Here is a 20796-nt window from a genome sequence, read left to right as displayed (position 1 = left end):
AAATTTAGAAAATCATGGTTCATAGTCATAAAAATTTTAAAAATTGTGAAAAGTTTTTACCCTTAAAACGGGAGAGGGTTCAGTTCTTTCACAAACAATGGCTCCATATGGTTTTAGTGAAATTATAAATATAAGCAGTTTGAAAAAAAATTTTAAATTTTTAAATTTTGGCCTCACTATCTCTAAAAAAAAAAATAGGAACAAGAACAGACTTCATAATGGTAAATTTACTCCAGGAGTAGAAATTTCGAATAAATTCATAAATAATTTTAGAATATGTTACACTCTAAAAGAAACAATACCAATTGACAAATACTGTTTCAGTCTAGGCCAATTTAAAGAGGTCATAACAAATAAACCTGCAAAATTTGACACATTTCTGATCAGCTATCTTTGTATTTCAAAAATACTTTTGAATTGTTTTCCTTATTTTGGAAAGATCATAACTGACACCTGATCAGGCATCAGAATATGTAGTTTTGAAGATGAAGTCATTTCTTCAAAAAGGAAGGTAAGAAGTAAGGAAGGAATGTAGCTATTAATGATTTATTAGTTCAGTGTCCCTCAACAGAAATTCAAAATAAAAATACAACAGTGGGTGCTATGAATTACATCAGAAAACTGCCCATTTGTATAAAAGTAAAATGAAGTTTAAACAGCAAAAAATATAGGTATCAACACTGGCACAAACTGAACTGCTCAACTATATGAATCATACCCAATTACTGAGCTGCAAGTAACCAGTTTGGCAGTTTGAATTTCTTGAGAACAGCAACTTTGCTGTTCTCAAGAAATTCAAGAAAAAAAAAAAACTCATTCCAGCAGCTCCACATCTTTCCTAAAATGAGGCTTCAAGACCTGTATACAGTACTCAATGTGTGGTCTGACCATTGCCTTATACAAGGGGACAATCGCCTCCTTATCCCTGCTAGCAAAATTCCTGTATATCATTGACAATACTGCAAAAAGACAGCTCATGCAGTCTTTTTGCACTGCTCAAAAAACTTCATATCTCACTGCACAATTACCCCCAGATCCTTTTCATTCTCCATTACCCTGAGTGTAGTACCACCCAGTCGATATGTTACTCTGGGGTTACTGCTACCCATATGCAGTATTTGCTTTTGTCAATGTTAAACTTCAGTTGCCACTTCTCAGCTCACCTACCTAACTTTTTTCTAGATCCTGTTGCAGTAGCATAGTGTCTTTACTATCGTTAACAACCCTGCCAACATTTGTATCATCTGCAAACTTCGACATTAAACCTGATATACCTTCATCAATATCATTGATAAATAAACAAAACGACAATGGGCCCAACACAGAGCCCTGGGATACTCCACTAATAACATTAGTCCACAAAGAGCCACTCTCTGTCTTCTCCCACTCAACCATCATTTTATCCCTTGTAGCAACTTGCTCCTAATGCCATACTGCTCCAATTTGTATAGTCTTCCATGTGCCACAGTATCAAAAGTTTTTCCTAAAATCCAAGTATATGATATCAAAATTATTTTTTACATCCAGTTCCTTTGTGACCACATCATAGTATCCAATCAAATTGGTCAGACAAGACCTCCCTTTAACAAACTCATGCTGTCTCTTAATTATTACTGCAGTCTTGTCTAGATGATCCTGCATCACTTCTTTAACCAGTGTCTCCATTATTTTTCCTGGAACAGAAGTTAGAGTAACAGGTCTGTAATTACTTGTCACCCTTTGATCCCCCTTTGTGAATTGGGGACACATTTGCACATCTCGTCCATGGGGACCTCCTGAGTCCAAGGAAGCTTTCATAATTATGACTAAGGATTTGCTTACTTCCTTTAATATAACTGGATAGATCTCATCCAACCCCAGGTGCCTTTCTTATTTTCAATTTCAACAATTTCTCCTCCACTTTGCTCTCAGTTATTACAAAATCATTTAGCTCCCTGCCAGAGTCTGATAAGCTTCTGGCCTCCACTTCCTTATAGACCTCCCTCATGTGTGAACGTAGATGCAAAATACTCATTCCATTTGTCAGCTACCTCAGCAGGTTCATCCACAATTGAACCATCAATGTCAAGTGGCCCAATCTGATTCATCCTCTTTCTTTTAGAGTTTACGTAAGTAAAGAAGTCTTTACTGTTTTTCTTTGCATTGTTTGCCAAAGAGTTTTTAGTTTAGTTTAGTTTTTATTAGGGGGACATTATGTTTACTTTTGTCATTAACTGATATGATTTTAATTTATGGTCAAGTTCATAGATGCTGTTTGCAGATATATCAAAAAATCCAACTTGATGAGTAGCAAATAGCAAAACATTTGCTGTTGTGGAGAAACAAGTAAGTTGAAACCACTAAATGTAAATGCTGGGTAGACATTTCAACAAACTGCAAATGTTGAAGAGCAAATACTTTGTACTAGCGAAGTAGCTCCTACCAAAAGTACCAGAAGGTTGTCAGGTAACATAAAAGCCCCCCCCACAAGCATATGCAGGGGTAAACATTTATGTTATGTTAAGGACAGTTATGTTAATTAGGTTTAATTAGGAATAACATATGTAATGTCCTCCATATGTTATTCAGTATGATTAGTATGTAAAGGCATTTACATTTGTTCTTATTTAGCATAAGAACAAATAAAAATTGTGGTAATAAAAATAACTTTTTATCACCAAAAATTTGTGGTAATGAACAAATTTTTATATTACCAAAAAAAAATTTTGATAATAAAAAAAATTTTTAGTTAAAAGAATCAAATGTCAATTTATAAGAAAGCAATTTTCTATGAAGTTATGCAGAAATAAATACCTCAAAATCATTAGACTTCAGCTGGCAATTTAGTTTTAGAAATTAACATTGCAAAGTCATATTTACAGTTTGCTAAGAACAGTTTTTTAAAAGCTACTACATTAAAACATACATTCAGAGATCATTATAGAATGAAAGCAAACTGATAAAAAACATTGCTGATATATACAGACCAGACATGAGCTATTTACAAGTAACTGTTTTGACAGACTTGCAACTTAGCAGCCATAAGACAAATGATGCAGTGGGATACAAAAAGTACTGGAAACCTTCCAACAATCAAGATTCTTGAAAATATATAGAGGCCCTATCAAGAAATTCTTGGATATGGCAGTCTTACATGTGCCTTATAGAATCAGATTATGGCCTCCCTATCTCTAAATCAAATACAGTGGATTTCGATTATTTGGGCCACCGGTTAATCGGGGCAGCCGTTTATTTGGGGCAAATCTTAAAAAACAGAACCCAATCGAGAAAATAGCCATGGTTTACTTCGCTTAATTGAGACAACATGCTGTTTAATTGGGGCAGGAGACCACAGCACTGAAGATTACCCTACGATTGTCTCCGACCGAACCACGTGGTACGGTCGGAGACTTTTGGAGGTCACAACCATAAAACAATCGGCAGTTACCTGTTTATTGGGCTTTTCTGTTAGTGCAATCTATCATAAACAGATAGTAAACTCGATCTTGTTGTTAACTTGTTACTCCGTTCTCACTTGCACATATCGTGTCACTTGCAATTTTTGTGTGCCATGTTCTTTGTTATTGATTGCTTATCTTTTTACTGTTTTAAATTTTAACCCCATCCACAAATGTCAGTGAACAGGAATGTCAACTAGTCAGTATATTACAGTACGTATTAATTAAACTATGCATGTAAGCGTAAATTTATTTTTTAATTTGCTGACCTGTGGAAAATATTCTTCCGATTTTCACGTATCATTTAACTTTTTAATTGGTAAGGTAATAAAGGTTAAATTTGTGCTTAATATATCTTTACTTTTATACCCTGTGGATAATATTCTCCTATTTTCGCTAATTAGAATCGCTGAATTAAAATTCAATTCACAAAAGTGATCACAATGACCGGTGCTTACTACACATCGCATAAGTGAACGGTACTTTACTATGGTGAGTCCATCGTAACGTAATTTAATTGTACAGTGAACCAATTGTTAAAGTGAGGGTCCATTGTATTTTTAACTATTTACGTGAAACTTTGGATAATTGGGGCAGCCGCTTAATCGGGCCAAAATGTGTTAGTCCCGATGTGTCCCAAATAACTAGAATCGAATGTATATGATAAATCAAGAGGATACACTGGCATTTTTCAATAGCTACCAACATTTCTGAGAACTTGGCTACTGCCTGTGTTGTAACTTGCAAATCCTTTTCTTCTTGTACTGTTTTTAATTCAATATCACTAAGTGTACTGAAGCAACTCCAAAATAAGTTATTTTGGGGGTTGCTATTCCCAAGTGTAAGACCTTGCTTTTGCTGTATGAAAAACATACCTGCCACTTTTCTCATTCATCCTTGAAGATTATCTAACTCATCCTGAAAGAGTGCTGCTTGGCACTGATCAACTGCTCTCCTAATCTTCACATCATCCACAAATTTTGTCATCACATTCTCTATCCCTTCATCAATGTCATTTATGAAAATCAGAAACAATGGTCCAGAACTGATTCTCGGGTAGGACCCCCCACTACTAACGTCAGACCAATGTGATGAGTAACCATTATTCACAACCCTCTGCCTCTTGCCCTCCAACCAATCTACAATTCAACTTATAATCTTACCCATGGTCCCAACATGTTCCAGTTTATATAGTAGCATCTCGTTAAAGGTTAGTTAAACATAATTTTCCCTTCAGAAAATTTTTCTGGGTATCCTTCAGAATTCCATTGCTATTGCATGCTTTATTACTACCGCCGCTATTTTCCCCATCACTGAAGTATGATAAACTGGTCTACAGTTACCCATTTCATCTTAGATGCCACCACTTCTCCAATCAAGAATTCGTCAAGAGTTTAATGATGCCCTCATAATTAATCTTAACGATTCAATGCATTCTCTTGTCACCTCCGTCAAAATTACTGGGTATATGCCATTACTCTAGGAGCCTTACTTGCCTTTAGGCTTGAAAGTTCTTCTAATAAACAATCATCCATAATTTCAGTATCTTATATTGCCTATCCTAATCTGCACAGCCTCCCCTCACTAAGAAAGGACTTTTGACTTTTGTCTATAAAGGTTGATGTGAAGAAGCTGTTCAATTCATCAGCAACATCAAAAAGATTATCTAAGACTTTACCACATCCATTATGCAAAGGTCCAATCTGATTCATTTTCTTCTTTGTATTCACATACAGGGAAAACTCCTTGTCTCTTTTCTTTGCTCTCTTACCTAGCAGTAATTTGGCCTTTGCCAACCACACCTTTTCTGTAGGGTTTTTATAACATACCAACTTACAGCTGTTATACAGCTTCAATACTTATCATTCTGGCAAGCTCTGCATTCATCTATCACAGCATCCCCCTCATATTATATTTTCTCAATGGTATATAAGCATTCGTGGCACCTGTAACTACTGCTTGAACAATATTTCTTAATTCTAATGTATTCATTTTCCCTCTGGTATTTGCCCAGTTGATAGAAAGACATGCAGTTCCTTAAACTGTCATAATTCCCTTACCTGAAATTAAAAACTATACCTTTAATAACTGCAACTCCTTTTCTCATCTTCCAACTAAGAACTGCATGATCACTTTGACCAATGGTTCCAGTACTGAGTAAAATAGTTTTACTATTTTTTTGAGAAAAAGACTGAGAAAAACTTCATCTGCAAACTTTATAACTTAAAACTGACATCTGTTTCAGCAGATCTGTCAAGTGAAAAAGAGGGATCTCCATTGCAAATCTCATGATTTTAGCATTAGCAATAGTACAGGCATATGATGCAAGAAAGCAAGCTTATACACCAATGAGCCAAAACATTAGCATTAGTAGAGGCATTTGATGCAAGAAAGCAAGTTTATGCAGCATCAGCCAAAAAAAAAAAAAAAAAAAAAAAAAAAAAAACCCACTTCCACTTCACCCCTCTGTTCGTTCAAAATACCTGTCCAGCTGAGCCTTAAACTTATTTAGGCTATCAACCTCCACCACAAGGGATGGCAGTCTGTTCCACCAACCAACCACCCGCTGGCTAAAGGCAAATTTCCGCACGTCTATCCTACATCTGTCTTTCCTCAATTTGAATTTATGCCCTCTCAGGTGATTTTTCTGAGCTAGAGGAAGAATCCCATCAGCATTGAGCATGCTTAAACCATTCAAGGCTTTATACACCTCTATCAGATCACCTCACTGGTGCCTAGTCTCCAGACACTGTAATTTGCAAAACTTAAGCCTTTCTTCGTAAGAGCACCCCTTTGTTCCATTCACTAATCTTGTTGCCCTTCTCTGTACTCGTTCCAGCAGCTCTACATCCTTCTTGAAATGAGGCCTCCAGACCTGTATACAGTACTCTAGGTGTGGCCTGACCATTGCCTTATACAATGGAATAATCACCTCCTTATCCCTGCTGGAAAAATTCCTGTATATCATTGACAATACTCCATGAGCTACTCTTGCAGCCAGTCTGCCTGCACAATCACCCCCAAGTCCCTTTCATTCTCTACCACTGTCAGTGCAGTACCACAGAGTTGATACGTTGCTCTGGGGTTGCTGTTTCCCATATGTAGTACTTTACATTTGTCAATGTTAAACTTCATTTGCCACCTCTCAGCCCATCTGCTCAACCTTTCCAGATCCTGTTGCAGCAGCATAGTGTCAGTAGTGTCCTTGACAACCCTGCCAACCTTTGTATCATCTGCAAACTTGGACATTAAGCTTGATATACCATCATCAATATCATTTATAAATACAGAAAACAATAATGGACCCAACACTGAGCCCTGAGGGACTCCACTAATAACATTAGTCCACGATGAGCAGTGTCCATTGATTACCACTCTCTGTCTTCTCCCCCTCAACCACTCCTTTATCCATAGCAGCAATTTGCCTCCAATGTCACACTGCTCCAATTTGTGTAGCAGTCTTCCATGTGCAACAGTATCAAAAGCCTTTCTAAGATCCAAGTATATAATATCAAAGTTATTCCCTGCATCCAGTTCTTTTGTGACTTCATCATAGTATCCAATCAAGTTGGTCAGGCAAGACTTCCCCTTAACAAAACCATGCTGTGTCTGAGCTATAACTGAAGTCTTGTCTAAATGATCCTGCAGTGCTTCTTTAACCAGTGCCTCCATTAATTTTCCTGGAACAGAAGTTAAGCTCACAGGTCTATAATTACTTGTGTCAGCCTTTGATCCTCCTTTGTGAATTGGGGTCACATTTGCACATTTCCAGTCTATGGGTACCTCCCCTGAGTCCAAGGAGGCTCTCATAATTATGGCTAAGAGTTTGCTTACTTCCTTTGCTGCCTCCTTTAATATAACTGGATAGATCCCATCCACCCCGGGTGCCTTTCTTGTGTTTGTGTTTATCTTCAACAGTTTCTCCTCCACTTTACTCCCAGTTATTTCAAGATTCTGTAGCTTACTGCTAGAGTTGAATACACCTCTGGCATTCCCCTTGCTGAATAACTCCTCATGTGTGAATGTCGATGCAAAATATTCATTGGTTTGTTAGCTACCTGAGCAGGATCATCAACAGTTGACCCATCAATATCAAGTGGACCAATCTGATTCATCCCCTTCCTTCTAGAGTTTACATAAGTAAAGAACTCTTTGCTGTTTTTCTTTGCATCCCTTGCCAAGGATTTCTCGTAATCTGCCTTCGCCTGCCTAACATTAAGACAACCTACTTAATATGATGTTGGTCCTCCACGTGCAGCCAAAACAGCTCGTACCCGGCAAGGCAGGGACACTACAAGATTTCTAAATGTGTCGTGTGGTATCTGGTACCAACATGTAACCAGCAGATCCTTTAACTCCTGTAAGGTACATGGTTGAGAAGCCGCAGATCAGAGTTGCTGTTCTAACACAAACCATAGATGCTCAATGGCATTGATGTCTGGGGAATTTGGAGGACAGGGAAATACCTGGAAGTCATCCTCATGTTCATGGCAAACCGCTGGCAAACCAGTCTCGAACAATCCAGGCGGTGTGCCATGGCACATTATCCTGCAGACAGACGACACTGACAGAGGGAAAGACCTATGCCATGAAAGGATGTACCTGGTCAGCAATGATGGTTGGGTAGGTGGTAGACGTCAGAATGCCCGGCACATGTATGACAGCACCCAGGGTATCTCAGCAGAACATAGCCCAAAGCAAGACACAGGCTTATTTTCGCCACACGGTGCATCCAGGCACAATCACTTCCCCGGGTAAACGACACACACGTACCTGGCGGTCCACATGATGCATTGGACCAAATGACCTTCTTCCAATCACTCAATGTCCAGTTCCGATTCAAGCGTGCCCATTGCAGGCGCTGTCGCTGGTGAACCGTGGTTAGCATGGGCACTCGGAGCAGCCTGCGGCTACACAGCTCCATTTTCAGCGGGGATCGATGTACTGTGTGTGTTAATGCTGGTGACATTACTCCTGTCACTAGCATTCCAATTACCTGCTAGCTAGTATTAACATTAGTAGAGGCATACGATGCAACAAAGCAAGCTTATGTAGCATCACCCAAAAAAACCCCTCCCATTTCACCCGTCCATTCGTTCCAAATGCCTATCCAGCTCAGCCTTAAATTTATTTAGGCTATCAACTTCCACAACAAGAGATGGAAGTCTGTTCCAACTACCTGATGGCTAAAGGCAAATTTCCGCACATCTATCCTATACCTGTCTTTCCTCAATTTGAAACTGTGCCCCCTCAGGTTCTTAGTCTGAGCAAGAGGAAGAATCCCATCAGCGTTCGGCTTGCTCAACCCATTCACAAGGCCTTATACACTTCACTCAGATCACTTGACAGGTGCCTACTCTCCAGGCACCTGTCAGGTGATCTGGCTGAGGTGCTGCAATTTGCAGAATTTAAGCCTTACTTGGTAAGAGCACCCCTTTGTTCCCCCTCATCAATCCTCTTACCCTTCTTTGTACTCGTTCTAGCAACTCTACATCCTTCCTAAAATGAGGCCTCCAGACCTGCACACAGTACTCTAGGTGTAGCCTGACCAATGCCTTGTATAACGGGATAATCACTTCCATGTACTTGCTAGCAAAATTCCTATATACCACTGACAAGACTCCATGACCTGCCCTGGCAGCCCATCTGCACTGCTCGGCGAACTTCAAAGTTTACCGCACAATTACCCCCAGGTCTTTTTAACTTTCCACTTCCATGAGTGTAGTACCACACAGTTGGTATGTTTCTCTTCGGTTATTGCTACCCATATGCAGTGCTATGCATTTGTCAATGTTAAATTTCAGTTGCCACTTCTCGGCCCATTTTCCCAACTTATCTAGATCCAGTTGGAGTAGCATACTGTCTTTACTGTCGATAACAACCCTGCCAACCTTTGTATTATCTGCAAATGTGGACATTAAACCTGATATACCTTCATCAATATCATTGATAAATAGATAAAACAACAATGGGCCCAACACCGAACCCTGGGAACTCCACTAATAACATTTGTCCACGTAGAGTAGTGTCCATTGAATACCACTCTCTGTCGTCTCCCACTCAACCATCCCTTTATCCATTGTAGCAACTTACTCTTCATGCCGTAGCTCTCCAATCTGTACAGCAGTCGTCCATGTGCAACAGTATCAAAAGCCTTCCTGAAATCCAAGTATATGATATCAAAATTATTTTTGGCATTCAGTTCCTTTGTGACCACATCATAGTATCCAATCAAATTGGTCAGACAAAACCTCCCTTTAAAAAACCCATGATGTGTCTTAATTATTATTGGAGTCTTGTCTAGATGATACTGCAATGCTTCTTTAACCAGTGATTCCACTATTTTCCCCAGAACACAAGTAAAACTAACAGGTCTGTAGCTACTTGTGTCACCTTTTGAACCCCTTTGTGAATTGGTGATAAATTTGCACACCTCCAGTCCATGGGGACCTGCCCTGAGGTCCCCATAGACTGAAGGTGTGCAAATAATGGCTAAGGGATTGCTTACTTCCTTTGCTGCCTCCTTTAATATAACTGCATAGATCCCGTCCACCCCAGGTGATTTCCTTATGTTCAACGTCAACAATTTCTCCTCCACTTTGCTCTCAGTTATTACAAAATCACTTAGATCCCTGTTAGTATTTGATAAACTTCTGGCATTCCCCTCATTGAATAACTCCTCATGTGTGAACGTAGATGCAAAATACTCATTCAATTTATCAGCTACCTGAGCATGATCATCAATAGTCAACGCATCTATGTTAAGTGGTCCAATCTGATTTATCCCTTTCCTTCTAGAGTTTACATAAGTAAAGAACTCTGCTATTTTTCTTTGCATCCTATGCCAAAGATTTCTTATAATCTGCCTCCACCTGCCTAACTTCCTTTGTGACTTGATTACAGACTAGATTACCATAGGCTTTGTGTCATCTGATACTTTATATGCATCCCATACATTCTTCTTCTTCTCTGCCACGAGCCTCATTAATTCATCTGACATCCATTTGGGCCTAATCCTTGAACAATATTTCTTAGTGAAATGAAAAGCCTAGTAGCCTCCAAAATTAAGTCCCTGAAGGCTTCCCATTTAGAATTCAACGTCAACGTTGGTAACATCATCAGTTGATCCCACTGTACAAAATTTAAAACTGTCCTGAGACCTCTGTAGTCACCTTTACGAAAGCAATAGCCCTTCCCTTTAGCCTTGATGGTAGTTACATCTTTAAGTAAATCCCACTTCAGCACATTGTGATCACTACCACCTAGTGGTTCCTTTATCTGCAGATTCCTAATGCATGAAGAATCACTACTGATAATCAGATCAAGAGTATTACTCCCTCTGGTTGCCTCTCGAACATGTTGCTGTAGAAAACATGTCATCCAATAAATCCACAAAAGTCTTGCAAGTGTGTGAGTGACCAACCCACAAGTTCCAGTCAACATCTGGAAAGTGAAAATCTCCCATTATAAGACATTCTGATTTACTTGCATACTCTTTCTCGGCACAACTGCTCATTATACCCATCAGATTCATTAGGACTATAACACTCACCTACTGTAATTTTTCCTTACCCAGTGCTTATTTCATACCAAACAGACCAACACTGAATTGTCCACCAACATCAATTGGGTGCAATTCCTTAGATTTTATGTGTTTCTTAACTAACAGCATAATCCTTCCTCTCTTTGTGTCCAGTCTATCCTTCCTGTACACATTGTACACTCCAAATTCCAATTCTGCACTGCTTATATCTGTGTAATACCACATCTCTGATATTCCAACAATATCTGCCTTTGATGTCTTCACTAGCACTTCAAGCTCATCAAATTTATTAACTATACTCCTAGCATTGGTGTACATGCCAGTATACATGCACTTGTTCCTACTCTTAGTTACCCTAACGCAGCCCATGTTTTTACTTGTTCCAGTATGACTCCCAGCAGTCCTGGAAATCTCAATTTCCTTGTTTTCCAGGCTGCTGCTCATTCTAATAGAAGCAGTACAAGAATCACTTTTGCCTCTAGCTGCGGCCACTGTTAACCTTTTAGACTGTGTATCCCCCCCCCCCCCAAGCTAGCAGTTTTCTGACCAACCTAAAACTGCCTCGATAGCATCAGCAAATATTCTTGCACCCTTTTCATTTAAGTGTACCCATCCCTGTACAAGCAGTCTCTTCTGTCAACAAGCACAGACCAGGTTGAAAAAATTCTACCCCTTGAGCCTTGCAGCACAATCTCTCCAGGGCCGAATTGATTGACAAGGCTCTCATTATATACTCTTTTCTCTTGTGTCTGGACAGAATTGCAGACACTTTCATATCAACCCTCTAATTCAAGACTTTTTTTAAACATTGATCTGTACTTGTTGAGTAAATCTGCAGATCTCTTACTCTAATTGTGCCACACAGTTGCCCTTCTGTTGCCATGTACCATCTGGGCGAGCCTCGGCTCACCTCAAGCATCGATAAGCCATGGTTGTCCTACACCCCGCTGGTGGTTCATGGGTTCCCCCTCCTCGGACCACTTTTGGTAGGTAACCACGGCTGACCACGAGCACCCTACCAGCCGTGCTGTTTCAGATATGCTATGACCCAGTCATCTGGCCATTACAATTTGACCTTTGTCGAACTCGCTTAAGTCTTCTGCATTTTCCATCTGAAGAACAAGAGTAACACTGATTCACAGAGTTCAGTATCGGGTGGTTTTTATACACTGTCCCGACCCATGCAGTACACTTGCAGTTGCTTCAATTTTCATAACGGGTCATAATGTTTTGGCTAATCGGTGAATAGCATCAGCGAAAAAAAAAAAAAAAAAACCTTCCCATTTCACCCATCTATTCAATCCAAAAGCTTGTCTAGTTCTGCCCTAAATTTATTTAAACTATAAACTTCCACAATGGCAGATGGAAGTTTGTTCCAGCAATCAACAACCACTGTCTAAAGGCAAATTTCTGCACATCTATTCTACAACTGTCTATACTCAATTAAAATGTATGCTCCCTCAGGTTCGTAATATGAGCAAGAGTAAGAATCCTATCAGCATTGAGCTTGCTCAAACCATTCAAATCTTTATACACCTCAATCAGATCACCTCAAAGGTGACTGCTCTCCAGATGCTGAAATTTGCAGAACTTAAGACTTTCTTGGTAACAGCAACCCTTCCTAAAATTAGGCTTCCAGACCTGTACACAGTACTCAAGGTGTGGCCTGACCATTGCCTTATACAAGGGGTTAGTCACTTCCTTACCCATGCTAGCAAAATTCTTGTATATCATTGACAAGACCCCATTATCTGCTCTGGCAACCATTCTACACTGCTCAGAACATTTCATATCTGACTGCACAACTACCTCCAGGTTGTTTTATTCTCCACTGCCCTGAGTGTAGTACAACTGTGTGGTACTTCACTGACAGTGGTAGAGAATGAAAAGGACCTGGAGGTAATCGTGCAGGCAGATATGAAATTTTCTGAGCAGTGCAAACAGTCTGCAAGAGTAGCTCATGGTGTCTTGTCAATGATATACAGGAATTTTTCTAGAGGGAAAAGGTGATTATCCCCTTGTATAAGGCAATGGTCAGGAGACACCTTGAGTACTGTATACAGGTCTGGAGGCCTCATTTTAAGAATTATGTAGAGCTGCTGGAACGAGTACAAAGAATGGCAACACGATTGGCGAGGGGAAACAAAGGGATGCTCTTACCAAGAAAGGCTTAAGCTCTGCAAATTGCAGCACTGCGAGGTGATCTGATTGAGGTGTATAAAGCCGTGAATGGTTTGAGCATACTAAATGCTGATGGGAATCTTCCTCTTGCTCAGAATAATCGCCTGAAAGGGCATAAATTCAAATTGAGGAAAGACAATTGTAAGATAGATGTGCGGAAGTTTGTCTTTAGCCAGTGGATGGTTGATTGGTGGAACAAACTTCCATCTATCGTTGTAGAAGTTGATAGCTGAAATAGATTCAAGGCAGAACCAGACAACCATTTGGAGCTAGTGGATAGGTGAAATGAGAAGGGTTTTTTTTGGGTTGATTCTGTATAAGCTTGCTTTCCATCATGTGCCTTTACTAATTATAATGCTAAAGAGTACTGCTCCCTCTGGTTGCGTCTCAAATATGCTGCCATAGAAAACAATAATCCAATAAATCCAGAAAATCTTGCTGGTGTGTGAGTGACCAACCCACAAGTTCCAGTCAATATCTAGGAAGTTAAAATCCCCCATTATAAGACAATCTGATTTACTGGCTCGCTCTATTTCCCTGTGCAGTTCTTCATTGCACTCAGTCATTAGACCTATAATACACTTCTACTCTCAATCTTGCTTTCCTACTGCTTATGTCACACTAAACTCACCCAACATTGCACTGTCCACTGATGTCAACTGGATGCTCTTCATAGATTTTATGTGTTTCTTAACTAACAGCATAATCCCTCCTCCCTTCCTATCCTGTCTGTCCTTTCTGTACACACTGTACTCCCCAAATTCCAATTCTGCATTCCTTATATCTGTGTGACACCACATCTCTGATATCTCAACATTATCTGCCTTTTATATCTTGACCAGTAACTAAAATTCGTCAAATTTATTTTCTAAACTCCTAGCACTGGTGTACATGCAATTATACATGCATCTGTTCTTATTCTTAGTTATCCTAACAGAGCCCATGTATTTACTTGTTCCATGATGATGATTTCCAGCAGTCCTTGAAATCCTCAGCACCTTGCTCTCCAGGCTTCTGCTCATTCCAACAGAAGCAGTGAAGAATCACTTCGCCTCTGCCCGCGGCTACTGCTAATCTAGTAGTCTGTGAATATCCCGAAACTAGCAGTTTTCCACCCCACCTAACACTGCCTCAATAGCATATATTCTTGCACCCTTTCTATGTAAGACAGATCTGACAGATATATGAAGTGTTTGACAGATATATGAAGTTAACCTAAATTTAACTAATTTAAAACGAAAAAATGAAGAAAAAAAAAAATAAATAAATAAAAATAATAATAAAAAAAGTTTTATTCCCTCAAGGTATTTCAGAAACCCGTATTCACGATGTTGACTTTTGGACTACATGAGATATTCTGCAGGATTTTTCACTACTGGCATTCACATGGAAAACACTTCAATTTTTCCTCTTTCAAATGCCTATCATCTTGGCAATTTTCCATTTTAAGCCCCCCCCCCCCTTTCTTGTTAACAAGTTCAAAAACTCAGCTGATTTGATTATTGAAATTAAACTTTTTGAACAAATATTGTTTCAACTTGTTTCAGAACTAACAAAAGGTATGGGCTTTTGGACAAAATAAAAAATACAAAAGACTATATCTGCAGGAATTCCAAAGAAACCTAACAGAAATTCAAAGGCAAATTCACATACAGCAAACCTGATTACGCTAACTTGACCACTATAATGTAGTTAGATTATGAATATTTTAATGCTAAGTAGCAAGAAGTGGTATACTAACATGGGTAAACAGTCATTTATATGACTACCTTTCATTGAAACAAAAATAAAAAAAAATGTTAAAAACTGAATTACTTTAGCTCTCAAACAACATACATATTAAGATTTATGTACAATGGTTTTGGATGTTTATTTTTTAAGAATTAAGAGTTTATATTTAAAATTCTTAACAAACTATGCAAAAACGTAATTTCAACAACAATCATCACATCTCAACCTCAACTGAATGGTTTCAAGAAATATTCCTTCTTCCAGATAGAGCCTTATCTTAGAGATAAAGCTTAAACAGAAGTTTAAATGGATAGCAAAGGATAGCAAGAGATGCATAATCCACTGAAAAATATTCTTCAAACTTTATTGGATCATTTATTATAATAAGTATCGACTAAATACTAAAAATCATAATGCTGACTTCAGTTTATATCATTACTTAAGACTCTCAATTAGTTACATATAAAAGAAAAACCAAAATAGATCCAAACACCTAATTCACTAGCAAGCATTTTTAAGTACACTGTACAAAAATTATCTTGTAAATATAGCCTAAGTGAAAAAGTTTTAAATATCACATACCAATGATTCGATAGAGCTTGATAAGAAGTAGCTTGATCTGAAAATTGGAGGGACTTCCTTTCAAGCCATGTTCCAGGAGAACCATTGCTTGGACCACTAGCCTGTCATCAGCTAAAAAGAAAATATACATTCACTATTTATTGACATTAAAAACTAATTATAAAAGGAAAATCCTACAACTAACTTTACTTCTGGCAGGCATGTGGAGGATCATCGTGAAAAGACCCCACCCCTTTTTAAATCTTTTGCATGCTTCAGCCACTCTGAAACTCCCAGTACCTTTTAAGGAGTCCTCCTTGACAGTTTAGTCAGCATGATACATCACCAACTGTCATTTTTTTGGAAAGGTTTGATTTCCAGACCTTTTCAAATGTTTCTGACAAAGAGTGGAGAAATTTTAATCGAAGCTGTATTCAGCCAATCTCATGTAGGTGGTAAGGTTCCCTCTTATGAGGTAATCCATGTTTTTCAGCATGCACAACATGCAAATTGGTCCATGGACATGCAAGGTGTTACCCAAAAATTCCCGAAATGTACTTATAAAATAAATTAGACTCACAATGGGTCTTATTTGCCACCTTCGAAGTAGTCCCCTTGAGAGCATAAACACAGATCCCAGATTTGAATGCATCCCGAAAGTCCTCCTTCGCCATAGTGTTCAGCACCGTCTGCGATTCGGTTTGGATATCCTCTACGCTGTCAAATCTTCGACCTTTCAGCTTGATTTTCATTCTTGGGGAGAGGAAGAAGTTGCAGGAGTTAAGTTTGGCAAAGGGGGGGGGGGGGACATTTGTCATGTTGGATGCCAAAAACTGGCCACAGTGAGAGATGTGTGGGCCGGCACATTGTCACGATGAAGGACCCAGTTCTTTGTGCACCACTGCTCTGGACATTTCCTTCTGATGGCTTCCCTTAACCACCTCAGGACGTTGCAGTAGAACTTTGAATTGACGGTCTAGCCAGGAGTGACGAATTCCTTATGGGTAATTCCCGTCAATGTCCAAAAAGCAGATCAACAGACTTCACATTGCTCCTCACTTGTCGGGGCAAAGATTGGCTCTTCCACTGAGATGATTGTTGTTGCTTGGTTTCTGGGTCATACTCATATACCAAACTCTTGTCACCAGTGACAACTGTAGAAAGGAAGTTTTGATCGCTCCTAGCTTGTTCTTGAAGATCTCTGGTAACTTCCATGCGATGCTGCTTTTAGTCTTCGCTCAGTAACCGTGCCACGAACTTGGCTGCAATCCTTCTCATGCTCAACTCGTCTGACAAACTACACTGACACATGCTGTATGATAGTCCTGCAATGCCACAAATGTCGTGGATGGTCCGCTTGCAATCTTCACGGATTGCTACCTGAACTTTTGCAACATTTTTCCGGGGTGGTGCTCAATGATGGATGCCCAGAGCAATCGTCATCATCAACCAACATTCAACAGTTTTTAAAACGGTTAAACCAGTAGTAGATCTGTATTTGGCCTAAAGCATTGTCACCAAAAGCTTGTTTCAATTTCTTATGGGTTTCTGCTACTGTATCATTAAGAAGGAAACAAAACTTGATGCAAGCAGGTTGCTCTCTCACATCAGCCATCGCAACAATCGCAAACTATGCGAAACACACCACCAAAGAACTGCACATAAATATTCAATGACTCTATCCAGCCAGACTGATTCACAAAGGATGCATGCATGTTATCTAATGCCACAAGTCCGTACTAGATGTAGTTCCCACACAACATTCAAATTTTGGGAACATTTGGGTAGCATCTCGTATACTTCTACAAATATATATATAAATAGGAGCAATGGGTTCTTAAATAACAATTTGAATTTTGAGTACCTTTTAAGGTAAGTGCTTTCATTGGTTTTTCCACTAAAAATTTTAGAAAACATGGATCTACTGGAAAAGGTGCAGAGGAGAGAAACAAGATTAGCTGGGAACAAAAATGATACCAAAAATGAGTTTGGTAAATTGCAGCTTCTATATTCTAAGGCTTTAAAAGGTATTGGTATTAGTTATAAGGTGCAAGGAAGCTCAAAGCTTTTGCTACACTAGCCAAAAGAAAATTAATTAAATAAGATAAACTACTTATTTGACTCTCTCTTCATATAGGAGTCTATCCAGGTGACCTTTGAATTTCCCCATGCCCTGTCAGCCTCAGCTACCAATAATTTATTTCAGTAATCAATAGATTGAGTAAATGAAATGCTGGTAGCATCCATATTCTTTCTCAGTCGACCTGCACAAAGAGACAAATTTAATTAGAAAAGGATAGTTGCACAGCCAGAGAGTAACTGAATAAACTTCTATTGCCTAATGTTGTGGAAGTGGTAGTTTGAATAAATTTAAGGATTAGACAAATTATTAGGAGGTTAAGCAAACAAAGTAGATGAATTATTTAATTTTTTTTAATGGCTATGATGTATAAGTTCGTTTTCCTGCATTATTTTTTCACTACTAATACTGATACCATTCTTTCTTTGTAATTAGTGTATAGTGCTCCTTTTTAGTGTTTACTTCTCTTTATAAGATATTAAAGACCCTTTCAAATTGACCCTTTTGTAAGCCTTCAAATGGACCCATATGAATAGACAAATTATCACCCAACACTCCATCTTAAATTTTGTTCCCTTTACTGGATATTTAAACTTTTTCCAAACTAATTCTAGGAGCTATTGCTCTGCCTTTCTTTCACTGTTCTGCAAAAAATAAATTTATAATTATTATATAGCTGCAGCTCTCCTATGTTAATCCAGCTGAATATGGTGAGATGCAGTTATCTGTAGTATTTGCTATTCTTATATCAACCTAATTCTTATTCTAACTCCATTTCTTTGCCATTAGCATTAGCAGAGGCATAAGATACAAGAAAGCAAGCTTATACAGCATCAGCCAAAAAAAAAAAAAAAAAAACACTTCCCATTTCACCCATCCATTTGTCCACTTCTTCCTTGAATTTTCTTAAGTTATCAACTTCCACAACGACAGATGGAAGTTTGTTCCAGCAATCAACTACCCACTGATTAAAGGCAAATTTCCACACATCTATTCTACAGCTGTCTTTCCTCAATTTGAGTTTATGCCCCCTCAGGTTTGTAATCTGAGCAAGAGGAACAATCCCATCAGCACTGAGCTTGCTCAAACCATTCAAGGCCTTATACACCTCAATCAGATCACTTCGCAGGTGCCTAGTCTCCAGACACTGCAATTTGCAGAACTTAAGCCTTTCTTTGTAAGAGAACCCCTTTGTTCCTCTTACCAGTCCTTGTTGCCCTATAGTTGATTCTATGTTCCCACATATTTTCTAGACCACTAACACAGAACCCACTGTCTCGGTCTGCTAACCACTCCTTAGCCACATGGATAATATTATTATTCGTCCAAACATGTTGCTCTCTCTCTCTCTCCCTCACCTTCCCTATATGGTTCCCCAAAAAATTTTGACTGGAGCACGACACTGAAAGAGGATCCCCCCAGCTCTGGAAAGTTCTACATAATGTTTGCTCTTTAACTGCTCATGAAATTTATGTAGAAAGGAAGAATAATATTTATATATAATGGATTTACCTTGTTAAAGGTAATCAATGAAATTTCTTGATTTGGATCATAGTACTGAATTGAGTTTGATCTGTAGTCACCAATTTGTTTGAATCCTTGACAAATATCACAAGAACTGACTCAGTTTAATTTAATCTCTTTTCTCCTGCTGTACATTCAAATCTCCCATTTCACTGAAATTTTTTTTCATGCTCAAATCTTGGTATCTTGATGGGCAGTATACTCTTTCATAATGTTTAGTCTTTTTGCTATGTATTATAACTTAATCCGAGTTAATCCAATGCATTTTCAAAATCAGGTCATGAAATGCTGATGATAATCTACAACCCCTTTTCAATTCAGCAATACAGTTCAATTCAGCAATACAATATCACATGATGATTGAATAATCATCATGTGATATCTCTATATCCTCACATATTTTCTTCCAACACAGTCTTGGTCATTTCAAAAAAAAAGGAGGCATAGCTGAGTGGGCAATTCCGATGGTCCATAAGTACACGTGCTTTGAGTGACCAGGTTTCAAGCCAGAGACGTTTCAACAGAGAAGACAGAGAGTAGTTATCAATGGACCACTACTCTCTGTCTTCTCTGTTGATAAGACGGAGTTATCAATGGACACTGCTCTTCATGGACTAATGTTATTAGTGGCGTCCCCCAGGGTTCGCTGTTGGGCCCATTGTTGTTTTTGGTATTTATCAATGATTTTAATGAAGGTATAGCAGGGTTAATGTAAGTTTGGGCTGTTGGGCCCATTGTTGTTTTTGGTATTTATCAATGATTTTAATGAAGGTATAGCAGGGTTAATGTAAGTTTGCAGACAATACGAAGGTTGGCAGGGTTGTTAATGACAGTATGCTGCTGCAATAAAATCTGCAAAAGCTAGGCAGATGGGCTAAGAAGTGGCAACTGAAGTTTAACATTGACAAATGCAAAATACTGCATAGGTAGCAGTAACCCCAGAGAAATGTATCAACTACATGGTGTTACACTCAGGGTAGTGGAGAATGAAAGAGACTTGGGGGTAATTGTGCAGTCAGATATGAAGTTTTCTGAGCAGTGCAGACAGGCTGCCAGAGTACGTCGTGGGGTCTTGACAATGATATGCAAGAATTTTGCGAGCAGGAATAAGGAGGTGATTATCCCCTTGTATAAGGCAATGGTCAGGCCATACCTTGAGTACTGCATACAGGTCTGGAAGCTTCATTTTAGAAAGGATGTAGAGTTGCTAGAATGAGTACAAAGAAGGGCAACAAGTTTGGTGAGGGGAGCAAAGGGTGCTCTTATGAAGAAAGGCTTAAGTTCTGCAAATTGCATCATCTGGAGACTAGGCACTTGTGAAGCAATCTGATTGAGGTGTATAAGGCCTTGAATGGATTGAGCAGGCTCAATGTTGACGAGATTCTTTCTCTTGCTCAGATTACAAACCTGAGGGGACATAAAATGAAATTGAGGAAAGACAGTTGTCGAATAGATGTGCGGAAATTTTCCTTGCCAGCAGGTAGTTGATTGCTGGAATAAACTTCCATCTGTCATTGTGGAAGTTGATAGCTTAAATAAATTCAAGGCACAACTAGACAAACATTTGGAACGAATGGGTGGGTGAAATGGAAAAGTTTTTTATTTTTATTTTTGGTGATGCTATATAAGCTTGCTTTCTTGCATCATATGTCTCTACTAATGCTAATGCCCATGACTGCTAAATACAGTGCTGTTTCTTATATTCTCTGTATCTTGTGAACTCCTCTGACCATGTGGTC

At 38.8% G+C, this 20796-nt stretch overlaps 1 protein-coding gene across 2 annotated transcripts in view; it reads right to left on the bottom strand.

The window, feature by feature from the left end:
* The window catches only part of psidin (phagocyte signaling impaired), a 513704-nt gene that overhangs the window by 232030 nt on the left and 260878 nt on the right, over nt 1-20796 (bottom strand). For both annotated transcript variants that reach the window (XM_090371034.1, XM_090371035.1), the window contains one exon: nt 15475-15585. In XM_090371034.1, coding sequence (XP_090227160.1) covers nt 15475-15585 — 111 coding nt within the window. The remainder of the gene's footprint in view (nt 1-15474; nt 15586-20796) is intronic.

The sequence above is a fragment of the Mastigoproctus giganteus genome, chromosome 3, assembly GCF_048544385.1.
Source record: "Mastigoproctus giganteus isolate SK-2022 chromosome 3, ASM4854438v1, whole genome shotgun sequence".
Taxonomy (NCBI): domain Eukaryota; kingdom Metazoa; phylum Arthropoda; class Arachnida; order Uropygi; family Thelyphonidae; genus Mastigoproctus; species Mastigoproctus giganteus.
The sequence above is the reverse complement of the archived record's forward strand: the minus strand, read 5'-3'. Positions and strand labels throughout refer to the sequence as shown.